The sequence below is a fragment of the Liolophura sinensis genome, chromosome 5 (assembly GCF_032854445.1).
Source record: "Liolophura sinensis isolate JHLJ2023 chromosome 5, CUHK_Ljap_v2, whole genome shotgun sequence".
Classification (NCBI taxonomy): domain Eukaryota; kingdom Metazoa; phylum Mollusca; class Polyplacophora; order Chitonida; family Chitonidae; genus Liolophura; species Liolophura sinensis.
The window spans coordinates 18,847,249-18,874,819 of record NC_088299.1 but is presented as its reverse complement, the minus strand read 5'-3'; the positions used below and the strand labels follow the sequence as shown (position 1 = coordinate 18,874,819).

The 27,571-nt window shown below is 41.2% G+C and overlaps 2 protein-coding genes across 2 annotated transcripts; both read right to left on the bottom strand.

Moving 5' to 3' along the window:
* Positions 1-11,280: 11,280 nt before the first annotated feature.
* Positions 11,281-16,844, bottom strand: LOC135465669 (cAMP-regulated D2 protein-like). The gene is made up of 5 exons (XM_064742974.1): positions 16,566-16,844; positions 14,177-14,300; positions 13,501-13,690; positions 12,499-12,629; positions 11,281-12,391 (listed from the first exon to the last, which is right to left on the bottom strand). Exons 1-5 carry the CDS (start codon positions 16,730-16,732, stop codon positions 11,369-11,371), a joined length of 1,635 nt encoding a protein of 544 aa, XP_064599044.1. The 5' UTR covers positions 16,733-16,844; the 3' UTR covers positions 11,281-11,368.
* A 2,453-nt stretch (positions 16,845-19,297) lies between these two features.
* LOC135465800 (plasmolipin-like) lies at positions 19,298-27,503 on the bottom strand. The gene is made up of 4 exons (XM_064743147.1): positions 27,351-27,503; positions 22,695-22,862; positions 21,231-21,368; positions 19,298-21,020 (listed from the first exon to the last, which is right to left on the bottom strand). The coding sequence occupies exons 1-4, from the start codon at positions 27,402-27,404 to the stop codon at positions 20,874-20,876; spliced, it is 507 nt and encodes a 168-aa protein (XP_064599217.1). The 5' UTR covers positions 27,405-27,503; the 3' UTR covers positions 19,298-20,873.
* Between the last annotated feature and the right edge of the window lie 68 nt (positions 27,504-27,571).

The window sequence follows — 27,571 nt, the reverse complement described above, 5'->3', positions numbered from 1 at the left end:
GTGTTAGTTTGCCAGTGACCCCACCTTAATGCCACGTGTACCAGCTGTGTTAGTTTGTCAGAGTCCTCACCTTAATGGCACGTCTACCAGCTGTGTTAGTTTGTCAGAGTCCTCACCTTAATGTCACGTGTACCAGCTGTGTTAGTTTGCCAGAGCCCTCCACCTTAATGTCACGTGTACCAGCTGTGTTAAATTGCCAGTGCCCCCACCTTAATGCCACGTGTACCAGCTGTGTTAGTTTGTCAGAGTCCTCACCTTAATGGCACGTCTACCAGCTGTGTTAGTTTGCCAGAGCCCCCACCTTAATGTCCACGTGTACCAGCTGTGTTAGTTTGCCAGAGCCCTCCACCTTAATGTCACGTGTACCAGCTGTGTCAGTTTGCCAGTGCCCCCACCTTAATGCCACGTGTACCAGCTGTGTTAGTTTGTCAGAGTCCTCACCTTAATGGCACGTCTACCAGCTGTGTTAGTTTGCCAGAGCCCCCCACCTTAATGTCACGTGTACCAGCTGTGTTAGTTTGCCAGAGCCCTCCACCTTAATGTCACGTGTACCAGCTGTGTTAATTTGCCAGTGCCCCCACCTTAATGCCACGTGTACCAGCTGTGTTAGTTTGTCAGAGTCCTCACCTTAATGGCACGTCTACCAGCTGTGTTAGTTTGCCAGAGCCCCCCACCTTAATGTTACGTGTACCAGCTGTGTTAGTTTGCCAGAGCCCTCCACCTTAATGTCACGTGTACCACAGTGCCCCCACCTTAATGTCACGTGTACCAGCTGTGTTAGTTTGTCAGAGCCCCCACCTTAATGTCACGTGTACCAGCTGTGTTAGTTCGTCAGAGCCCCCCACCTTAATGCCACGTCTACCAGCTGTGTTAGTTTGCCAGAGCCCACACCTTAATGGCACGTCTACCAGCTGTGTTAGTTTGCCAGAGCCCCCCCCCCCCACCTTAATGTCACGCGTACCAGTTGTGTTAGTCTGTCAGAGCCCCCACCTTAATGCCACGTGTATCAGCTGTGTTAGTTTGCCAGAGCCCCCCCCCCCCACCTTAATGTCACGTGCACCAGCTGTGTTAGTTTGTCAGAGCCCACACCTTAATGGCACGTCTACCAGCTGTGTTAGTTTGCCAGAGCCCCCCACCTTAATGTCACGTGCACCAGCTGTGTTAGTTTGTCAGAGCCCCCCACCTTAATGTCACGTGCACCAGCTGTGTTAGTTTGTCAGAGCCCACACCTTAATGGCACGTCTACCAGCTGTGTTAGTTTGCCAGACCCCCCCCCCCCCCCCCCACCTTAATGTCACTTGTACCAGCTGTGATAGTTTGTCAGAGTCCTCACCTTAATGGCACGTCTACCAGCTGTGTTAGTTTGTCAGAGTCCTCACCTTAATGGCACGTCTACCAGCTGTGTTAGTTTGTCAGAGCCCCTGCCATGTCTAACCCGTTTACTGAACTCCCGAGACTCAAGAAATGCCGATTTGGTTGATAGGGATGAGTGTACATTGACTCAATATTTTAAGGAGTTTCTTGTGATTTTCCGATCACAAAACTATTTAATAGGTTAGGGTCAAAAGTTAAGAAAAGTATGGCAATCTGTCTGTAACCACTGAATCTAGCTACTTCTTGCCAGTAGGAGATTTCTTGAAAGTCTCGCTTTTTGGATTTTGGTTTAACTTTCGGTTTGCTTTTAGTTGTAAACGGTTTAAGAAGATGGTCATCGGATGTGCCCCTATAAAGAACATACGTGCTTCTCCAGCTCAGCTTCCCTTTAGGTGGGGTTCTTGCAGGAGAACTCCCCTTGGCCTCTTCACCACCCTGACCACCTTTCCCCTCCTCCCATGCCCGGATCACACCCACCTCTGAACTGGTGGGGTCGCCTTCTCCACTCTGTCCATCTTGGCCTGCCTTCACATTAGTTTGTGTGTCATTCTCCCCTCCTAGAGGACGTGTGTGCCTGATTTTCAGATTCGGTCTTAGTTGTGCTCTCAGCAGAAGGCGTAGTCGTGCTGTTCCCAGGACTTGACCCACGGGATGATGTTTCCCAGGTGTCTTCTGTCCATCTCCGTTCCTGGCGTCCCCGTGGGTGTGTCCAAGGGCTCAGTTATTGTCACCCGCTTTATACCTGACTTGGGTCTGGCGCCTTCGGAACCTTCCACAGCGTTCCCAGAATTTGCTGCTTCTCCTGTGAGTTTAGGTTTCTTAAGAGCAGATTTGGGGCGTTTTTCATTTGAACGGGCAGCTATCTGCACGGTTTCATCAAACTGTCACCACTTTTTCTGTGCTTTCCACAGTTCCTTTATTTACGGTATCCTTGGTTATCCTACTCTCTTCGTCACTATTTTCAACAACGTCTTCCACTTTAATCTTCTCGCCGCCATTTTGGTTTTTGTTGTTGTCTGAAGTAGCCGGGTGAGCTCTGACTCTACTCTTAGCAGACCAAATGCGGAACACCTTCACAGCATTTTCTTTTCTTTTCCGCCTCGGATTCTAGCGGCGTCTTCACATCGTTGTTTCCCTTTTTGCGGAACTTCATCACAGTTAATCTCGCACGAATGAGATTACGCGTATGCTCGCTGACGTCAACTGGCATCGTCTCTTATGGAAGCTCGGTCGTAACAGATGTCTACAATCTTGGCAATGATGCCAGAGATTATAGCCGCTCCGACTAGAACGCCGAGTGAAATGAGAGCTTTGTCGGTCTCGTCTACCATACTGACGGAGCTGTGAAATACAGGAGAGAACATTAAACATGCATGATAAAAGTAGCCGTGGCAGATGCAGATTTTAAATGGCTACATACATGTATGCGGCGAACACAGAATTGTGTTCAACGACATTCCAATTTTACAAATCGCAAAACGTGCCTTGAAAATAAGTATCAGGGGTTGAATTTATTTACTTATATATTTATTTATTTTTGTTTTAAACGTTGAGCTCGAGAATTTTCCCTGATACAACGGTAGCAAGACGTATGTTTCTGTAGGCCGTGTCAACAAGGTTAAATGTAAAGACAGCTAAAACTCAGGTATATGAGATACTAGAATCTAGGCGTCTAAACAGACACCCGTGTATCAGCTGTCAACCAAAATAGACATAATGCTGGCCGCCGGCCAACCAAAATGGACGTTCCCGGTCGGCCGTCAACAAAAATGGACGTCTCGGGTCGATATACGGAAATCCAGTTTCAAAAACAGCATTTAACACAATCCATCAAGGTAAATCCATCAAGGTACTAAAAAGCATACAAAGTACGCCATTAAAGTGGATTCATGCGATATTCATTCAAAGAGAACCACTCAACATTCTTTACTGATGATAAAAAGACACAAGGAATATTCTAGGAAAATTAGTGATATCATCTTACAAGTTGTTAATCAAAATATGTCTCTCGGTTGCGCTTTAATTGTGGCGATCAAATTCCACAGGATGCATATCTGCCACCTAGCTTCCGGGTTAAGCGGAATTAGATACAATATATATACAACCAAAAGATTCAGGACGCTCTATTCATATTTACTTACCAGAGAATTATACTCATTGTAAAACTTAATGTCCAAATGCTATAATAACCTTGACCATATTTGCAACAATAACTTGTGACATTTACTGAAATCTTCACGAAACACAGGATCTAGCAAATGCTACACGACGGGTTATGCACACGCCACATGCAGCTCGGTATATTGCCATCCGATTTAAAGATAATTTACAGAATCAAAATTTTAACTATCCCTCTTGTAAAGTCCACGTGACAAAAAAACCCGTTTTGGTGTTTGTACCAATACACGCCCACATAATCTGTAGTCTCTCCTTCCTACGTGTAGTTGAATATGCAAACAGAACTTTGACAGACTTTGGTATTCACGATCTGTGTAAATCTACAGCAGATCATCAATATACCGTTCAGTGAAAGAGAAAGATCGGGAGTCGTGACAATTACGCCTGAACAATTCTCTATATACATGTAATCGTGTTCATACGAGAGCAAGTAGGTCAGCCAAAACAGGGAAACTGTTTGCACCCATCAACTTCTTTCGCGTGATTATGGATTTTGGATGCGATTGAGTCAGTATACTGGTGGGATGACCGACATGACATAAGAACATAGAGACATCCAAATGGCCGTCTGTTGATTCATTACGTGAATGACTCCGCCCATATTTCTTACTTCATACGCATTCTTAGGTATTCGGTGGCTCGTATTGTACGTTGTTTTTGAAACTGATCTTGCGATTATTGACCTTGGAGATCTATTATTACACATCGATTTGCAGGGCATGGTAGCTAAAGGGTTTGTTTGCTTTTACATCCGGAGACATGTTTTAAGTCTTAACCTTTTTATTAAATATAAAAATTCTTCCCGCGGGCTCGGATAACTATGTAAGCTGCTTTCAGCCCAGCAAATGTAAATGCCTAAACCACGGTGACGTTGTGTTGTTGTTGAAAACGTCAGTCATTCCTCACGCAAGTTATTTGTCACATCCTTTTATGAAGTGCTGATGTTATATCACGTCATAACGCGATTACTTTGCTACTTAAAATGTCAGTCAATCCGCGATTTTTTGTATTCATGTCTTCATTTTAGATGTAGTAATGTCCACTCACCGTGTCATGATTTGCTACGTGAAAAGTGAAATGTCATACCAGTTATTGGCCAGGAGCCTATATAGTAACAACTAAGGTTATACCGCCAGTAGTGTTTCACACTGACACGAGGGTTTGTGTTACTCACCCGATGTCACAGTTCCATGTCCAATAGTATATGTCACGGCACCTTTGTAAGTCCGTCACCTCTCGAACTCAACACGCAAGAATAATCAGTGTTTCGCACATTATTCCATATTCTGTGTAAACATCAAACAGAGGCGAAAAATTTCTCATGTCAACATTTTTATGCTGGTTACGGGCAGCTCAATCGGGCACGTTTAAAATCCACGAACTTCGGCATTAATACATTCACTCCGGCAACCTCACATATTAACAACTGTAAATTGTCTAGGTGCACAGTGTTTGGTCCCGGTGGAACATGCAGGCCATTCTGTTCGTGTTTGTATTCAATGCGTGTCGGTTCAGTGAGCAAAGTAAGAATGGACGTTTGGCAAGGAGGCATACTTTCCCCGACCGTTTTTAATCCATGCCAACGGCTTACATGAGCGTTCGCTCGGCCGTGGATTAGCCAAAGAGGTTTATATCCACGACTGCTGCCTTCACCATGTAGACCCGTTCAAGGACTGCAGCAGGGGTACACAATGATGTGTTAACATGTGAGGGTTAGCCACTCTTACAATTAAATCCCAGCAATGGAACAGTTGTTCAGTGTAGGGATTACGGCGTTACTGCATTGACACATAAGCGGGTAGTTAACTGTTTGTCTCTCACGGCCCTCCCTTATGAATATCTTTGTGGTCAATAAAAAATAAAAAGATGTGTATTACCTAGTGACCATGTTTTACAAAAACATTTGAAAAAAAAAAACAAAAACACTTCACATCAATAACTTTCTCATTTGTTTTAACAGAAATCGTGCTCCATGTCAAATTTCCAAAATAATTCTTATTTTGTCCAAGAAATCTAATTCATATATTTAAAAATTACCGCTTGTACCATCAGTGGTTTAAGAAACAAAGGTCATTAGAAACCAACAATCAATTAAAAGTGGCCTAAATACGGAGATGATGGTACACATGCACCCTGGAGACTATATACCTAGTGACCTGTTGATATCAAGCCTATTCAGGTCTATTTGAACGCAGTAGTACAGCATATGATTGGCAATTATCCTACCTGGATTAATTAAAACAGAAACTCCCATATAAATCGCCAGTTTTGAAACGGCTATGGCGTTAGAGCGAAAGCGTTATTGTGTCATTAAAGTCCAAACAAAAAAAAGATGTATGATGAATAAACATACAGCTCATCCGGCCCGCGTATTTGACAGATAGATGCGTGGTAAATATACATACAGCTGATCCCGCTTAGGTATTTGGCAAAAAGATGTATGGTGAATATACATACAGCTCATCCCGCCTAGTTATTTGGCAAATAGATGTATAATGAATATACATACAGCTGATCCCGCCTAGGTATTTGGCAAATAGATGTATGGTGAATATACATACAGCTCATCCCGCCTAGTTATTTGGCAGATAGATGTATGGTGAATATACATACAGCTGATCCCGCCTAGGTATTTGGCAAATAGATGTATGGTGAATATACATACAGCTCATCCCGCCTAGGTATTTGACAGATAGATGTATGGTGAATATACATACAGCTGATCCCGCCTAGGTATTTGGCAAATAGATGTATGGTGAATATACATACAGCTCATCCCGCCTAGTTATTTGGCAAATAGATGTATAATGAATATACATACAGCTGATCCCGCCTAGGTATTTGGCAAATAGATGTATGGTGAATATACATACAGCTCATCCCGCCTAGGTATTTGGCAGAGAGATGCATGGTGAATATACATACAGCTGATCCCGCCTAGGTATTTGGCAGAGAGATGCATGGTGAATATACATACAGCTGATCCCGCTTAGGTATTTGGCAGATAGATGTATGGCGAATATACATACAGCTGATCCCGCCTAGGTATTTGGCAGATAAATGTATGGTGAATATACATACAGCTCATCCCGCCTAGGTATTTGACAGATAGATGCATGGTGAATATACATACAGCTGATCCCGCCTAGGTATTTGGCAGATAGATGTATGGCGAATATACATACAGCTCATCCCGCTTAGGTATTTGGCAGATAAATGTATGGTGAATATACATACAGCTCATCCCGCCTAGGTATTTGACAGATAGATGCATGGTGAATATACATACAGCTGATCCGCCTAGGTATTTGGCAAATAGATGTATGGTGAATATACATACAGTTGATCCCGTCTAGGTATTTGGCAGAGAGATGCATGGTGAATATACATACAGCTGATCCCGCCTAGGTATTTGGCAAATAGATGTATGGTGAATATACATACAGCTCATCCCGCCTAGGTATTTGGCAGATAGATGTATGGTGAATATACATACAGTTGATCCCGCCTAGGTATTTGACAGATAGATGCATGGTGAATATACATACAGCTGATCCCGCCTAGGTATTTGGCAAATAGATGTATGGTGAATATACATAGTTAATCCCGCCTAGGTATTTGACAGATAGATGCATAGTGAATATACATACAGCTCATCCCGCCTAGGTATTTGACAGATAGATGCATGGTGAATATACATACAGTTGATCCCGCTTAGGTATTTGGCAGATAGATGTATGGCGAATATACATACAGTTGATCCCGTCTAGGTATTTGGCAGAGAGATGCATGGTGAATATACATACAGCTGATCCCGCCTAGGTATTTGGCAAATAGATGTATGGTGAATATACATACAGCTCATCCCGCCTAGGTATTTGGCAGAGAGATGCATGGTGAATATACATACAGCTGATCCCGCCTAGGTATTTGGCAGAGAGATGCATGGTGAATATACATACAGCTGATCCCGCTTAGGTATTTGGCAGATAGATGTATGGCGAATATACATACAGCTGATCCCGCCTAGGTATTTGGCAGATAAATGTATGGTGAATATACATACAGCTCATCCCGCCTAGGTATTTGACAGATAGATGCATGGTGAATATACATACAGCTGATCCCGCCTAGGTATTTGGCAGATAGATGTATGGCGAATATACATACAGCTCATCCCGCTTAGGTATTTGGCAGATAAATGTATGGTGAATATACATACAGCTCATCCCGCCTAGGTATTTGACAGATAGATGCATGGTGAATATACATACAGCTGATCCCGCCTAGGTATTTGGCAAATAGATGTATGGTGAATATACATACAGTTGATCCCGTCTAGGTATTTGGCAGAGAGATGCATGGTGAATATACATACAGCTGATCCCGCCTAGGTATTTGGCAAATAGATGTATGGTGAATATACATACAGCTCATCCCGCCTAGGTATTTGGCAGATAGATGTATGGTGAATATACATACAGTTGATCCCGCCTAGGTATTTGACAGATAGATGCATGGTGAATATACATACAGCTGATCCCGCCTAGGTATTTGGCAAATAGATGTATGGTGAATATACATAGTTAATCCCGCCTAGGTATTTGACAGATAGATGCATGGTGAATATACATACAGCTCATCCCGCCTAGGTATTTGACAGATAGATGCATGGTGAATATACATACAGTTGATCCCGCTTAGGTATTTGGCAGATAGATGTATGGCGAATATACATACAGTTGATCCCGTCTAGGTATTTGGCAGAGAGATGCATGGTGAATATACATACAGCTGATCCCGCCTAGGTATTTGGCAAATAGATGTATGGTGAATATACATAGTTAATCCCGCCTAGGTATTTGACAGATAGATGCATGGTGAATATACATACAGCTCATCCCGCCTAGGTATTTGACAGATAGATGCATGGTGAATATACATACAGTTGATCCCGCCTAGATATTTGACAGATAGATGTATGGTGAATATACATACAGTTGATCCCGCTTAGATATTTGCCAGATAGATGCATGGTGAATATACATACAGTTGATCCCGCTTAGATATTTGCCAGATAGATGCATGGTGAATATACATACAGCTGATCCCGCCTAGGTATTTGGCAAATAGATGTATGGTGAATATACATACAGCTGATCCCGCCTAGTTATTTGGCAGATAGATGCATGGTGAATATACATACAGCTCATCCCGCCTAGGTATTTGACAGATAGATGCATGGTGAATATACATACAGTTGATCCCGCCTAGGTATTTGGCAGATAGATGCATGGTGAATATACATACAGCTCATCCCGCCTAGGTATTTGACAGATAGATGCATGGTGAATATACATACAGCTGATCCCGCCTAGGTATTTGGCAGATAGATGCATGGTGAATATACATACAGCTCATCCCGCCTAGGTATTTGACAGATAGATGCATGGTGAATATACATACAGCTGATCCCGCCTAGGTATTTGGCAAATAGATGTATGGTGAATATACATACAGTTGATCCCGCCTAGGTATTTGGCAGAGAGATGCATGGTGAATATACATACAGCTCATCCCGCCTAGGTATTTGACAGATAGATGTATGGTGAATATACATACAGCTCATCCCGCCTAGGTATTTGACAGATAGATGCATGGTGAATATACATACAGCTGATCCCCCCTAGTTATTTGGCAAATAGATGTATGGTGAATATACATACAGCTCACCCCGCCTAGGTATTTGGCAAATAGATGTATGGTGAATATACATACAGTTGATCCCGTCTAGGTATTTGGCAGAGAGATGCATGGTGAATATACATACAGCTGATCCCGCCTAGGTATTTGGCAGATAGATGTATGGTGAATATACATACAGCTGACCCCCCCCCCCCTCCCCTCTAGTTATTTGGCAGATAGATGCATGGTGAATATGCATACAGCTGATCCCGCTTTGGTATTTGCCAGATAGATATATCGTGAATATACATAGTTAATCCCGCCTAGGTATTCGCCAGATAAATGTATGGTGAATATATATACAACTCATCCCGCTTAGGTATTTGGCAGATAGATGTATAGTGAATATACATACAGCTGATCCCGCCCAGGTATTTGGCAGATAGAGGTTTATCACATGCTACTCATCTAAATCTAAACGTCCAGGGAGAGACTGTACTGTGCGTCTTTCACAAAACGTGGCATGGAGTTGTTTCCAGATGAACAGACATGACAAATATATTTGTGTAGAACTGGAACGCAAACAAGCCCAGAGAACCTTCAAAAAAAAAAAGAATTTGACAGCGCATTCGGTTTGTTGTGACTATAATTCTGTCGTGTGTATTTCGAGAGCGCAACATGGTGTTTCCAGTTCAGGAATGTATACATGTTTTTCTGGAAGCGCATTTTGTACAGACTAATTCGGCCACATGTTCTTTGACATCGCAGTTTGATGATTTTTGGGGCTAAGTGTATTTTGACAGAGCAATGCGATGTCACCTTTGCAGCCACGTGAATGGTGAAAGCAAAAGCTTGCCATGTGTGACTATTGCAGACACTTGTATTTTGACAGCACAATATCATGTGTCTATTTCAGACACTTGTATTTTGACAGCGCAATATGATGTGTCTATTTCAGACACTTGTATCTTGACAGCACGTCTATTTCAGACACTTGTATTTTGACAGCGCAATATGATGTGTCTATTTCAGACACTTGTATTATCACAGCCCAATATGGTGTGTCTATTTCAGACACTTATATTTTGACAGCGCAATATCATGTAACTATTGCAGACACTCGTATTTTGACAGCGCAGTATGATGTAACTATTGCAGATACTTGTAAATTGACAATGAAATATGATGTGGCTATTGCAGGCATGTGTATTTTGACAGCGCAATATGATGTGACTATTGGAGGTATGTGTATTTTGAGAGAGCTATATGATGTGACCATTGCAGACACACGTATTTTGACAGCGCAATATAATGTGATTATTGCAGACACCTGTATTTTGGTGAAAGTGAAATACATTAGCATCCTTGTGTATTTATCGCTAAATACTCTGACAAAATATCACTAGGCTTATCTGATGGCAAAACATTCTGATAATTAAATGAATTTGACTATGTTCAACGAAGTTAAAGTAGAAGCGAAGTTAAGTTGCAATAAAATAGAACCGCGACAGCGTGCAAAAAGTAGAGGTTGTACATGCAAATCCTTCGTTAGACAGCTCATGATGGCTTCCACTCCGGCCGGACATGGGAAGGTTTGCCAGCAGTCTGCGGATGGTCGTGGGTTTCCCCCAGGCTATGCTCGGTTTTTTACTTCCACTACAATGCTGGCCGCCGTCATATAAGTGAGACATTCTTTAGTACTGCGTTAACACCAATGAAATAAACACACTTCATGTAAAAATGTAAAAAATTGACCAATAGAAGTACCCAACAACCCGCCGAGTTTCAAAGCGACTTGCTAGAGTTGAGTAGAGTTGCTTGCCACAGATAATTAACGGTCGACAACGCTGTAGAGTTTGCGCAGTCTTAATTAGTTGAAGTCTTCTCTTCCACCATATGGTGTGCATATCTAAACATCAGACATGGTAAAGTTTGTCAGTAATTCGTCAGTGGTTGGGGGCACTTCAGTTTTATCCAACCATGGAAATGATCGTCATTGTATATGAAGTGATATTTTTTGTATGGCTTTAAGCAACAATAAAATACATTGTGTTTTCTTTTAATAAAGGTTATTGCAGCACGTCCAGCCAACACACGCCAAAATATATTAAAACATTTTTATCTGACACTATTAAGCTTTATATCCGACTCTGTCCCAGAAGTCACAGTATGGAGCATTAAAGTCTGGGTCTAATTTGTTGCTTGGGGTCATCAATCGCATTAGTGGCCAGCCGTTGTCTGAGTTATAATTAGGCCAGTTCAATATCTGTTCTTGGCGCTTTGTAGGGCTGCTGTGCTTACCAACTCCAGGAGTGTTCGGGTTGCCTGACTTTGCGAAATTCGTGAAGTAAGTTATTAGGTCATCAGAAAGGATCAGTTCGTCCTGAGTGAACTGAAAGCCGGCGTAGGAGGCTGTCTGAAAGACTAGCGGCATGTCGGACCCATGGCAGACATGGCCCTGACAGAAATTAAAGTGAGGCTCCCACCCCGGAAATGAGAAGGCGTGGTCATACAGATAGAGCCACACGTCCGTTGTGTTCTTTTTCAGCGCAGCGCGAGTCACGTGGCGCGTCGAGCAGACGAACACAAAGTCCGTTGCCAGAAGGGCCAAGTTGTCCCTCTCGTCGGTCGGATCGTCCGGCGGATACTCATACAGGATCTCAACCACGTGACTAGGCGACACAGTGGCGACGACTAGCGCATATTGAGGGGTCGTAACTCTCTTTTTCCAAGCTTCGTATATGTATATTCGAGTTTCTTCAGACGTCGTACCGATAATGAGTGGCTTGTCGAAAAACTTGCCCTTCTCGTACGCCTCTACGGGCTCCATCTTTATCTCGTCTCCGTCCACCCACGGGCCCCATGGCTCAAACTCCTCCAGAAACTTGAGAGAAGCAATTTTGCTGCGGGACTTAAACTGAGCCTGGGCTATCTCTTCCGCTGTCTTGGTGCGAAGACAGGCAATATTGCCCTCGCCACAGTTCAGGATTTCCGCAAAGTAGTCGCTTAGTACAATTGCCTCGGCGAACTCTTTGAATGGAATTGTAAATGGTGCGCTTTCTACTATGGCCTTCTGGAAATACGGCGAACTTTTCTCAGACATCAGGTGGACAATGGTAGACTGTGCTCCGGCGCTTTGCCCAAACAGCGTTACCTAAAAATAACACAGGGGTTTCATTCCGTTAAAGAGAATTTCCATTAAAATTCGTGCTTATTGAATAGTATCTTCTCAACTCTCCAAGACAAGATCTATCCTCGTACCTCATTTGGATTTCCGCCAAATGCCTCAATGTTTTCCTGTACCCATTTGAGAGCCATTCTCTGGTCCATAATTCCATAGTTTCCTTTGGCGTCATAACTCTGTCGTCCGGTGACAAGAAATCCCAGAGCACCTGGCAAATGATCATAACGCTTAGAACTTATTTCCATAATTACATTAGCATCTATAATTTCCAGTGACATTTGGATAGTTCTTGATAAAGCGCACTGGTTTCCTGTCAAGTGAACCAGTTGTCTTACAACTGGATGTTTTTTGTAATACTCGGCATTTCATTATCCCTAGGGCATGCCCAGTGATGTGATTGGACTAGTAGACTAGTGACTGGACTGCACAGCCTTCACTCTTAAACCCGGTCGTCGTCGTATAACAGAAAAAGTGAGGTCGAGAAGTACATTAAATACGCTTTGATCTTCTGTAGGATTCACATTCACACAAGCTACGTCACTGTTCACAAGAACTACATCACCATTCACAAGAACTACCTCACCATTCACAAAAGCTAAGTCACCATTCACAATAGCTACCTCACCTTTCACAAGAAATACCTCACCATTTACGAGGACTATATGTGTGGGGTTGAGGGAGAAGATGGTCTTGTAATACGCGAGAGTTGAAGCGTCAACTATAAGGTACAGAGGCATGAGTGCTCTTTCCAAAATTACGTACCTTATCGTTCTAACTTTTCAGCATGAATATTGTTTAACCTTTGTTTTGGGAACCATGTATATGCGTCTAAGATGTGTAATCTGTTGTCCATTCTTACATTCGCAGTTTTTGTCGATAAACTGTTAATGTAGAATTCATGAATTGCACAAGAACAATGGTCAGTCCAGCTTGAACCCGAATCGCCATTACAGGGCAAAATGTACCTCATTCGGCGGATACGGACGGAAATGTTGTTCACTGGAAGATATCAGAAAATGTTTTCCCGTTATGGTGAAGGAAACCTGTTTCACACTGTTTTTATACACTGGATACCTTACCCATTCGGTAGTCAATGGTAACGAGGATAACATTACTCTTGTTGACGAATATGTCCCCACGGAAAAGCAATGAGCCCGCGGACATGTGCACGAAGTTACCCCCATGGATGAAAACCATGACTGGAAGGTTTGACGAAGGCTCAGCGTCTAAAGGCGTGTAGATGTTCAGGTAGAGACAGTCTTCCGATGTCTACAAATGTAATCACACAAGGTACTTCTGGTTTACTGTTTAGCCAACAGAGCCCTGTTGTGGTAAGACATTTTACCAGCTTTAAAAGTAGGCTAAGTCTTCACTTCTGTACTTAGCCCAAAAATAAATGCGTAATAGCATATTAAATATGAACTGATTAAATCTACTGCTGTTAGAATTTGGCTTTTGACAACTACATTGACTGTTAAAAATGTTAAAATATATAACATAACTTAATAGACAGTATTAGCCAATAAACTTTCGAACAACTGGGCTCAGGTCTAGGATAAATACAACGGACACCAGTATAGGAAAACAAAAATTGACAGAAAGACTTTGAATTCAATGTAAGTTTCGCATTATAGAGTGGGTATCATTCATAATTGAACATCATCAAGGGGTATTTTCAACAAGTGTCCTGTCCCAGCTCTTTCGTTTTCATAAAACAAAAAAAAAAATGCCACCTTATTGTTTACCTCTACGTACCTTATTGGGACAAACCATAGCAGGGTTCATTAAGTCGCAGAACACTTGTGGGCATCCGGGTTTGAATTTCGTGCCATCGTACACTGAGGATCCCCAAGGCTTCGGCTCCGCCGGCGGTTGCCATCTACACGGAGAAAGCGGCGACAACGACCAATAAACCTTGATTTTCTCGATAAGACAGACCATGTGACTTGTAAATTCCAGTTCACATTTTTTTCACAACAGTTGAAAGAGCGTAAAAACTTATTTGCAAGTATATGGTCTTTAATATTTTTTTTCGATTTCTTTTTGGAGAAAAGGGTACTCGAAAAGCATATATGTAATCTTAATAATTATATATAGCGTAATAATGTTAAAAAATAAGGATGTGATGCGTGTCTAATAAATTTATTTGAATGTAAATTTGTTGTTTATATCCGAACACATGTTTTTAATCTGAATTATGACAACATTTATGAATATATTAAAACCATAAATATGATCAAATCCAGACTGAACACATTTGTGTCCTAAAAAGACCAAATTCTAGTGCAAATATATTTATTAAACATGTGTTACATCCTCGTTTATAACAAGGATTATTAGTACGGTCTTTATTACGCAAAGTCACTTTGCTTTTTATGGCGTAAAGTTGTGGCAGGTTTCGTTTGGATGATAATTCACTAATTTTTCTTTTGTGTAAATCTGTACATTTGTTCTCTATTCAGTTTTAGAACGTCTCCTTCATTCAGTTTTAACAAATACAACAGTTTGAGAATGTTGATCACCATTTTAATGCACCACTAATATCATACTATTGATATGAGGTACCAAGATATAGGAGAACAACCTCACAATCATCACCAAGTGTTTGTTACACTTCGTTAATCTCACAAGCAAATCGAAAAGTTTGGCACTTCACATTTCATTTCATTTCTGTCATCGAAAAGATTGACCCTCTCGCCAGGCTTGTGTTAAGTGATTGGGTCAGCGAATGTTAGATACTGGATCATTCGACTCACGGCTCCTCGAGTTTTGTTCTATAAAGGTTTTGGCTATAAAGGTATAGCCCATTGCATCTGAATTGATTATTTCCTTTTACTTAGTTCGGCTCATCCCATTGCTACGATTTTGATGCCCACAGTCGTTGGTATTTTGTTTTCAATAGCTGTTCTTCTTTAACTTCTGAGCAACACCTCTGAGTTCGTTTCCTTGTCTTTCACTATGCCACTGATCTAAACATGTTGTATAGTGAAATATTCTTGAGTAAGGCGTAAAACACCAATTAATTATATTAGACTTTCCTGCATAATTCACACGGGTTATTCACGACCGGCTCACGAATATTTCCCACATAAACGACAGTGATCCGGTTTATCGGTGGACGAAAACAAAAACAGTTCGGGGGAAACTCCCACACTTAATCAGGAACTTGACATATATCCGGACGTTAGGCCACAGTCACGCGAGCGAAGACTATATTCACCACTCTCCACCAAACTCCCACCCTTACCCCGGTCTCTTTGCTCCAGGGCTAATCGTGTACCAGTAAACTCCACAGCAAACCACTTGGTTACTGTAGTTTAGGTCCCTGTACGCAACAGCCACAACTGATTACTTCACTGCTTATTTACGCCAGTGCGCTCTGGGATAAGCCGGGTATGAAAGCGCCATTTTTGTTTGTATGTGTGTATGCGCGCTTGGAGTCTTGCGTCATATGTAGACTAGGAGTCATTGGGCGTTTTTACACCCCACGCAGTCACATTATACTGATACCGAGTTAACCAGTCTTGTTTCCTTGCTGTAGCCTCTCAGTGCTGGGTGCCAAGCCAGGCGGCAACAAGAACCCCTTTCTAAAAGTCTTTCGTATGACCCGACCCGGGTTTGATCCCTGGTCTCCCGACTTTTGTTTTCCGGTTTGTATAGCATGTTCGGTTTTCAGGAGCCACTTAAGTATCACTGTTAACATGTCACATTAACTTTTGTGTGCCTAACTAGGTATCGACAACTCGAACGACTCGCAGTACAAACAATTCTCCATTTGTACTGCTGCCTGCCCGGATGTCCGTGGAACACTCCCACTCATCTCACTGACAGCACAGGGACATGCGCAGGGTGTGCTTTTACATTAGCCTACTTCCTGGTTCGGTACGACTAACTGAAACAGGAAGAAGTGAGCCGACCTTCGCAGATTAAGCTGATGGAATTTTCGATCAAAAATATACAAAAGATGACTCAGTATACAGTACTGTAATTTTTCCATAATTCTACTCTGCTAGTAGGGGTTTTTGAACGGAAATCGAGGCTTGATCGATGCACCACACATCTGAATGATCCCCAGTTTACCAATCAGTTTGGATAGCACTTTAAACAGGATTAGAAAAACTCCACTCGCATTATTGACTCTTACCGTAAGCTGCCAACAGGCGGCGCTGCAAAGGGAATGCCCAGAAAGTTTTGGGAGAGATTTGAGGCCACGCCTTCCACAGCCCCATACTTAGTTCTCACTACGGGGCCTGATGTTACGGAGGGGACGAGCAGAGTCAGAGCTACAAGTAGAATCATCCTTCCCATCATGGCTTCAAAATGCTACATAACACACCTCGTCCTAATATATCACCTTTACACGAAACAACAGCAATCAGCATTTCAAAGTTCACTCCATATCTGCATTAATGCCTGCACGAGATTGATGGTGACAACTGACTGACGCGGACAGCCTAAAGTAGGTCAGCGGAGACACAACCAGCTTCGCTAAGTTTTCGGCCTACTTCGTGGTTTCCCGTGAAATCATCGCGTGTACTGGGCGACAAAGTGAGGTAACAGCTTTTAACAGCATCTACTCATGGGAAATACTGCGCCTTATCGCGCAAAGGCAACTTCTACTGCAAAAGAAAACTATGCGCTAAGTCCTGAAACCTTGCTAATCGCATCATATTATCCAGAATCTGTATTACATGGCGATGTTGATAGGTAAATCTTGTAAGTTATATACAAGGATGTAGGGAAATTAAAAAGAATTAGTTTATGGACATTTTTTTTAGCTGTACTATAGACAGTAATGCGAGATTTTTTTTTTCAGCTATTGCTTCTAACAGAATAATACATTTAAAACTTAAACAGCTTATAGCCATTGTTCATACCAGTATTGTACCGCGGGACACCCACCCGATGCTACATGCTTGCGACGTTGCATTTCAACCAGGAATATAATTTAGGTTTTTTGCAACATGGCTTATGTCACATTCCTGACGAGTGCAGATGTCAGTTAGATGTGTGGTACAAACTGTAAAGTCAACAAACTCCCCCGCTTCCCGTGCTCATAGAATCTTTGTGTCTAGTAAATTTCCCTCCACCGATGAAAATAACCCCTATTGTACATGTAAGCAATTCTTAACAGAAGCAATGAAATCTGTCAACATTTGCGGTATATAAGTTTTCGATTATCAAAATATGTGTCTCAGTATCGCTTTGATTGCAACTGTTCTGATATCTAATGTAGTGATCTCATTCAACACGATGAATATAGAGTCCAAATCCCGGGTTTAGCCGAATCAGACACAACCCTCTGTGACATGGTATCATGCAGTCGGTCATTGATACATGCAACCGCTTCAGTTAGGTCCTCCGCCTCCAAGTCGGGAGATATGTGATCATGACCGTGTCGGATGATTTCAAACATTTATAAAATGGTACATGCATTTGTTGCTGCGTCGCTTGGTGTTCAGCACTGAGAGTTTAGAACAATGAAGCAGGACTGGTTGGGCCGGTGCCAGTATAGTGTGACAAGGGTAAATGTCACGTCTGGTGTCTTCGGCATGACACTTCAATAGCGGCAGCACACTGGCGGCATGGACTCTCCCTGTCACAGTTCATATACACACATAACTCCTAGTCGTCATATGATTGAAAAAATTTTATGCACGACGTAAAAACTCAAGAATATATAGCATACAGACAATGGTCTATCCTCTTGTGAATTTAGCCATGATGTGGGCCAACGACTTTTGACGAATAATTTGGGCTGGGCGCTACCTGGCAATACGTTACGCCAACATTTACTTAAGCAGAGGTCATGTGCATTTTGGGTTTGGCCTATGTTCTTGTAAATTCAATGGTATTGTTGTTGGTCCAAACAATTACTGCATTCTTGACCAATGGAGGAGGGAACATTGAGGATATTTTAGCCATTTTTCAGCGCCCACATTTAAAATTCTTCCTTTACCTACGACTGCGATGGCTAAGGTCTGGAATCGGAACGTGATGTCTGTGTAGCTCCGCGGCATACGGTTTGCCTGATGTTTGACTTTGCTTCTAAGAAAATCATAGATAACATTTTTAGTAAAGACTTTTATTTCATGTGTTATTTATATGTGATAATGTTAGAAATCTTATTGGAGGATAAATTTCATCCAATAATATAACAATATAAAATACTACTTTGTTTGAACATGAGCATACTGTAGCGTGTTAGGTGTAATCTATCTAATTAACATATTCTGCATACAACAGTTAACAATTAACGGAGTATACCTGTACTACCTAATACAAGAATACAGGCAACTATTCTAAACATTCGGTGAAATTATACAAAAAATACAAACGTTTATGGCGTACAAAACTATATCAAAATTATAATAAAAGATACAAATGCAAATATAGAAACATGTATACTGGTAACAGACATACACATAATAAAATGTCTGGATAGGAAGAAAGACACAACAGGAAACACTGGCTTCCCAACATGCATCTGTACATACATAAAGTGTGATACAAACAGAGCAGAGAAGAGCAAATCGCCTTAACCTCGTAGCTTCCAGCAATAAAGCTATATGTAATCACAAATTAAAGTAGATAAACGTAATGACACAATAGTTTTAGAAACTGTTTTAACTATCAAATATGACCTTGAGAAAGTAGGCGGCACTGATCCCAAAATGACGTTGAGAAAGTAGGTGGCGCTCCTCCCAATATGAAACGGTTACGGTTGGGTTTGTTGAAATTTGTACAGTAGTTGACGATAGGATGTGTGGCATACTCGCCAGTTAATCCATGAATAAAATTTCGATTAGATTGGTCCAGACTGAAAGTATAGAGACATGATGATTCTGAAATCTTTTCTGAAAGCAAATTCTTTGCTTCCTCACTAACTATCAAGCAGAATCGTTACATTAACTAACCTGAACGGAGCTCGGCTTCTTCGTCTGTCGTAAAATCAAGTGAAATATTCAACTTGAGGGGAATGACTATGAAAGGTCATTTTTCATTTGACTTCCAACTCAACAAATATTAAGGTTTCCCAGCATTTAAACACATAGATAAATTCCCCATCAACATATTTCATAACGGACAAACAAACGGACAGACGGATGAACATAAAGACGATAATAAAACGTGTCATCAAAAGTCAGTAGACGTAAAGATTGAAACCTTCCCTTAAAACTTTTTGTTTTACTATAGAACTTAATTCTTCTGTGTAGAGAAATGGGTTTAAACTTTTACTTTCTTTACTTCGCGTTTGATGTCGCTTCTTATTGGCAGGTATACCAACCAAGCACTGTTACTCCAATACTGTAAGAAATCCATGAATATAGGGGAAAATAGATATACAAGGATAATAAGAAAATAAGTACATGGTGGAACAGGTGTAAACTTGTACTGGACAGAGAATGAATTATTCATAGATTAACGATCCCTTAAAATTCATTTCTTGACAGTAAAATTGACAGTTAGAAGACTGGCCTACTGGAAAAACTGTATACTTATGATCAGTGACGTGGCGGTGATTAGCTATCACCTTCAGCAGAGTAAATGTTTTACCTAGATTATCACCTCAGTGATAAATATACAATTTTTCCACCAGACCAGTCTTATAATTGTCAACTTTAGTGCTAAAGTGGCAGTCTGTAACCTATCATTGTTATTTTGACAGTAATCTAATATGCACGTGTACGCTGTAGCGGTATGGCATGGTGTTCAGTTCTGCCAAAAATAACGTGTACACAGCTATAATAACCCTCTTCATACAGCAAGTTTAATCCAGTCAAACATAACACATGTACATTACTAAAGCCTTTACTTAGAGCATTATAAAAGGATACCATTACATACATACACGCACCAAAGCAATTTCTCCTGGACTGTAAAACTGCTTTAATCGTCCACGGGCCACTTTTACAAAACTTCGTTAATCAATTTTTCGTAACTTTTCTCGTAAATGACGTCGCCTTATGGCAATATAACCCAGGCAACGTCTTTTACGAAAAAAGTTTCGACAAATATGACATACGCAGTTTAATGAAAGTGACACCTGACCTCACACATCCGGACCCATTTCAGAAACATTCGACACGGAGAGGAAATCCTCCACGTACTGCCACTAACTGGTAGATTTCATCACATATAATAGAATAACTGGTGAATAAAATAATAAACTACCCAACAGTATTCATGTTTTCCCAGTGTGACATCCTTACAAATGTTCTACAGAAAGGATGCTTAGGAAATCTTACTACGTATTAGTCATATCTATAAAAAAAACTGGACTATGAAAACGCATAGACATACATTTATGCCAATAGCTATTACTTTTTTCCCAGTAGGATGTAGTACGCAGGTATTCACCGCGTTGGATTATTCTATCTTACTCAGACAGTATTCTCGCTCCAAATGTCAGTCATCAGAATATAGTGGTTATTGAGAAGACGACAGCCAATCAAGAGACGACTACAGTGGTTTTACTTGTGGTCGTTGCTGTTGTATGTGTAGAAGAAGATTGTGTCTGAGCAGAGGACGCCCGCCATGCTGAGAACGACAAAATGGTGTCGATGACGAAAACGACGAAGGCTGCCAGCACAAAAAACTGAAAATAACGCAACAACACAAATGTAAATTTCACGAACAGCATTAAATGTATAAATTTTCTTTTCAGTTATAAAAGGGAGGTCAATATTTTGGTCTCAGTAATATCAATGTTGACACAACTTCTTCAGCTAGCGTTACAAACGGGGTTTGAAAACGTCTGTGTACATAAGAGACGTGTACCTACTGAGCTATGGCATATCGTACTCACTGCGGCGGCTGCTATAGATTGGTATAAGTTATACCCTGTGAGAAATATGAGAACTGTGTAGACCTGGCCAGCTCGGACGGCGGTCAGAATGCCGGCACTTAGGAGAAACAAGTCATACACCGCGTAGAATATCAGCACCTACAATCCACAAAATCATAAGCTATATTTAGCAACCAAATATCAGCACCTACAATCCATAAAATGATAAGCTACCGACTTCTTCAACCGATATCAGCATCTACAATCCACAAAACCATGACCTACAGATTTCAGCAATCAAATATCAGCACCTACAATCCACAAAATCATAAGCTACAGACTTCTTCAATCGATATCACCATCTACAATCCACAAAACCATAAACTTCAGACTTCAGCAATCAAATATCAGCACCTATAATCCACAAAATCATAAGCTACAGACTTCTTCAACCAAATATCAGCGCTTACAATCCACAAAACCATGAACTACAGATTTCAGCAATCAAATATCAGCCCCTACAATCCACAAAATCATACGATACAGACTTATTCATCCAAATATCAGCACCTTCAATTCACAATATCACACGCTACAGACCTCAGCAATCAAATATCTGCACCTACACTCCACAAAACAATAAGCTACAGACTTCAGCAACCAAATAGTAACACCTACAATCCATACAATGATAATGTACAGAAATCACCAACCAAATATCATCACCTACAATCCACAACATCATGCGCTACACACTTCAGCAGCCAAATATCAGCACCTATAATCCACAAAATCATAAGCAACTGTCAAAAATAAGCGCCTACAATCCTCAGAAATCATACAGTACAATAACCAAATGTCAGCACCTACAATCCACAAAATTATACGCTATAAACTTCAACAATCATATATAAGCGCCTACCATCCACAAAATCATATGGTACAAACTTCAATAATCAAATATAAGCACTTACAATCCTCAAAATCACACGCTACATATTTCAGCAATTAAATCTCAACACCTATAATCCACAAAATCATACCCTACAGATTTCAGCAACCAACTCTCAGCTCCTACCTGTAATCCAAAAATTTACGCTACACGCTAAAAATCATTTGGCACGTAGAAATCATGGTCTGGTGTGTGTATGTGAGTGTGTGTGTGTCTCTGGGGGGGGGGGGTATAAAACATACTACCCTATATGCTAAACCATTGAATTTAATATCCGTATTAACGTATATGTTGACTCAAGACTGTTGACTAAGTGAACAAAGTATCCAGAGACCATAGAACATGTCAGTTTATAGTCCACTAAGCCTTCGACCGTCAAACAGCATTATACTCCATCGACTCAAATACGACCATAAATGGGACGTGTTACATTACGGATATGGGGCGGGCGGATGTGCATTACGGATATGTGCGCATTTTCAAAAACAGGTTGTTTCTTGCAAATCTTGCTATATAGTGGTTCAAATACTTACTAGTAGTGGGAAAATCGGTGGTAACTTTTCAACCAAGAACATGTTGGCGATCAATATGCCAACAACGCCAAAAAGGGCTGTAATGGTGACAAATTGAGTCCACCCACCGCCAGCGGATGTCCAATCATAGGGGATTATGGCAGATATAAAACCACCCAGACATAATACCTAAAACAAAACAGACGTCGATAAATGTTATTTATTGATTTATTGATTTATTCAATATTTGATCAGCCGCTTTCAACAAATCTTAATTCTCAGAAAACTGCAAGCATGGACCTATCATCACACATGGGATATTCTGAGAAAATGGCCTACTAGACAAACGATAAATGGGATACTGACAAACGGTATATGGGATATTGAATAACGGTACATGAGATCCTGACAAGTGGTCTTTAGGTTATTGACAAACGATATATGAGACACTGACAAAGGGTACACGGAGTATTGACAAACAGTATATGAGACACCGACAAACGGTACATGGAGTATTGACAAACAGTATGCGAGATACTGACAAACGGTACATGGAGTATTGACAAACAGTATGTGAGATACTGACAAACGGTACATTGGATATTGACAAACAATACATGGGATAGCGGTACATGAGATACTGACAAACAGTGCATGGGATATTAATAAACAGTACATGGGATATTGACAAACGATACATGTACATGGGTTGTATTGACAAAGGGTACATGAGATATTAAAAAACGGTAGAAGGAATATTGACAAACGGTGGATGAGATATTGACAAACGGTAAATGGAATACGGTAAATGGAATACTACAAACAGTACATGGCAGATTGGGAAACCGTACCTGGGATACTGATGAACAATACATGGGATTTTGAAAAACGGTGGATGAAATATTAACGAAGGAACGGGCCCCAGTATATTACGTAGCGAGAAAACTGGAATCATCGACATTAAACCACACATGGGATATTCTGATTGGAGAAAGTGGCCTACTTGACAAACGATACATGGGATATTGACAGGCGGTATATGGGATACTGACAAACGGTACATGGGATATTGACAAACGGTGCATGAGATACTGACAAACGGTACATGAGATATTGACAAACGGTGCGTGAGACATCGCCGTTCAACCACAAAATGACATTTGACATACTGTGTATCGTTTAAAATTACCACCATATCTTTGTGTTTGGGTGTAAAAAGAGAACTTTAATCAGTCATTTTAAAGGAATGGTTTTGTATAACATCATCTTGCCTACACTTAGGCAAGCCATATTGTAATGACAAAAAAGTTCTATGTTTTCCTTGACTTTTCATATGTCAAGAATCGTGAACCGTGAACACTGGAGGAGGGGGGACAACTCTGTGGCAGACAACCGTCGAGCCTCGTATCGCAGTGTATACCCTCCCTCCAACAAGACACGGTCCAATTCGGCTTGAATCGACCCCAGCAGCCATCGGCCAGGAGTTACATTGGGTCGTTTGTAGCAGAACACCAAATGTATGCCGGTGTTTTTACGTGTACAGCAGCGATAACTTTACAGGGGAAACAATATCCAAAGTCTCTCATTTAACTTGAATAGTAGGGTTTATGGTATATGTCGGTAGCCCTGGATGACTACGCTTTGCTGGGGGCAATCACGGACTGCTCCCATTTACCCCTGAAGGAACCATTGTAAAATGTCGGAAAACAGTCGATTACTAACCTCCCCGGCCTGTCCGGTTACTCCCTTGCAATGCTTAGCATCCCAGCGCACTTACTGTTAAAATCCCGAGGTGTCGATCATCCCAAAGGTAAATTTGAGATTTGAACTTGCTGAAATATTGATGGATATTTACCTTTGGGATGATCGACAGTTCTGGACAGTTTCTTATGGAATAAAGTCAGGTATTGCTTGATTATGCAACTCCTGGGTAAGTTAATGTACCAGCAAATTTTATACAATATAACGGAAAGGGAAATGTCAAATTTGTAGAGTAAAGTTTTGACTTAAGTCTGAGATTGTTTCATAATCTCCGTCCTGGATACCACGGGGCGCTACGAATTGCAAAGGAGTAATTGAACAGGACGAGGAGGTTAGTAGTCGACTTTTTTCCGACATTTTGCCATGCTTTCTTTAGAGGGGAATGGGAGCTATCTATGACTATGCGAGCCCCCGCAAATCGTAGATATCCAGGGCTACAAGTATATATAGGCAGGAATTGTTGAGCTCAAAATCACCCTCAGGACCTTTACAGCACTGTGGAACTCTAAATTTTACTTGTCTGGCTTCAAGGATTTCCTCACAATGCGCCCAAAATACTGCCGATGTTCCGTCAAGCCATAGTTGGTCATTTATATCAAAGATAATGGTAAAGTACGTGTAATTGTTCTGTTAGAATACTGTTACAATCCACTGTAAACGCTTCGAATTCGAGAATGACGAACATTGTTGACTTTCCTTATCATCTTTGTTTGATTTGGTTATGTTTACATTGCCCTCTGTTTGTGGTATTCCATGACATTTAAACTCCTCGTTCAACTTTCAAAAAGTTAGAACATCATCTGATAAAAATTAAAATCAGCGACATACATATATATTATTTGCTTTTTAAATGGGCTTCTAATGCGCTTGGTGCCCGGTTTCCTCCCACCATAATGCTAGCCGCCGTCGTACAAGTGAATTTTTCTTGAGTACGGCGTAAAACCACAATCAATTAAATAAATAAATCTAATGCGTTTGGCTAATCCTTGGGAGAAACGACTGTCAAATCGCAATAGGCTTCACTGCATGGTTGGCTGTATAGTCAGATTGAAATCGTAATACGCTTCACTGCATGGCTGTATCGTCAGATTGAAATCGTAATATTCTTCACTGCATGGCTGTATCGTCAGATTGAAATCCTAATATTCTTCACTGCATGGCTGTATCGTCAGACTAAAATCGTAATAGGCTTCACGACATGGCTGTATCTTCAGATTGACATCGTAATATGCTTCACTGCATGGCGGTTTAGCCAGATTGAAATCTTAATACGTTTCACTGCATGGCTGAATGGTCACATTGAAATCGTACTATGCTTCACTCTAAGTTATGAAGCTATCAAGTAAGTGCTTTGAATGGTGTTAAACTAAAAAAGGAGATTCAATCTGTGGATCTCATGCAGGTAGGGCCTACATGGCAAGCATGTTATCTTTGCATATGCCTGATTACAGTGTAGACTTGTTTAATTTTTGCTTGGTGGAAAATGTCTTCAACTACGCTTCAGATTGTGAAGTACATGCTTGCAATTTTGACACCTGGCTAGGTCAGGCGCTTTTCAACAAAACGAGTGTAGGTTGATTGTGAATGCTAGTGTCAGTCACATAGAATGTATCAGTCACTATATATTCTCTGCCAGTACAGTCGTATGGAAAATAGCGCATCTGTGCAGAATTTCATACCTGACATTTGTCACAATATTGAATTTATCTGCGGATGTAATTGACCATGACACACTTCCTTATCCCGCCACAGTACAAACTGCCATTTCCCTTGCACCATTGTACCAACCACAATTTGGGTTACTTCCTGTTCTTGGTTTGGCTTTTTAAGCACTGGCAATTTATGACTTAGGCCCTAAGCCTTAAGCTGCTTGATAAATACGGGCCTTGATCCGAAAGTCTACAAGTTGACGTTTATATTAACTGAGAACCAGCGCGACCAGAATCTTGAACACCTTTGAGGGTGTGCTCAGCTCAGGTGTAGATTTCGTTACAATGCTCGTGCCCATGCATGTGGTTACCATGACGACTGACAAAAGGAGGGTTGGGCAGGGAGTGGTGGGTTGGATTGAGGTGAATGCAGAGCCCCACACATCAACAACCAGTCAAGTCTGTCAAAACAAACAGGTCACTTGAGAATACTCGCACAATGTGGGTCACACTACAAAGATGTCATACAAGTACGTAGCTGTCCAATGGGATGGGTTCCTTGGTTTTAGATAAATGGCTTGGTGTTCGTGTGTGTGAGATTTAGACCTTCATAACATATCTCCGTCGACGCCCTTCGTGGAGACATAATTTCAAGACATCAGCGTTTTCACGCCATGCACGTATTCTGATGCTCGAGCATAGGTTTCAAGCCAGTTATGTGACGAAACACATCAGAGCATATAGAATTGCTTTCATTTTGCTTATATAATACATCTGTTGTTATGCCTGGACCAAACAACGCTAATTGTCGAGACGCTACAATGACGTGGCTTGAATAGTATTTTTTGACCAACAGACGAATCATAACCAGATGTGAAATTTATTTCAGTGTCTATCAAGGTCAAAGAGACGTTGTCCTTCATGAAACACAACCACTATGTACATCACCACACACTAAATGAGAAATTCTTACTCCAAAACATTTATACATGAAAACGTTATAGCGGTTGTAATTTCAAGGAGAAAAGACAGTGAATTCTTGTCACCTTGATAATAGATGTACCTTGCCATGACAGAATGCTTGACATTATATAGAAAGCCGTACTATGCAAATGTTCCCGACATCGATAAGGTAGAAATATATTGCTGATCCGGACTCTGCGAGCACGACAGCCCCGCCCTGAAGCTATCTCTGATTTTTCATTTTGTGCTTGAAAATAATTACACAACAATCCCATAAAAAAGGTATCTCCAAAGTATTACTTACAGCCTCAATAATCTTCAGCAGACCTGGCACTGTAGAAATGTATGAAGTCGGCATATTGGCGCAGAAGATCCTGGCAGGTGCGGCGTACGTGTATGGTGGAAGCGTCGCCCGTGTGCATATGACCTAAATACTCTTTGGCTTAATACGCCACTTAAGCGACTTGTAGGTGCGGTGTACTCTACCGGGTCTAACATGAACGCTTATATCAACAGCGAGACTAT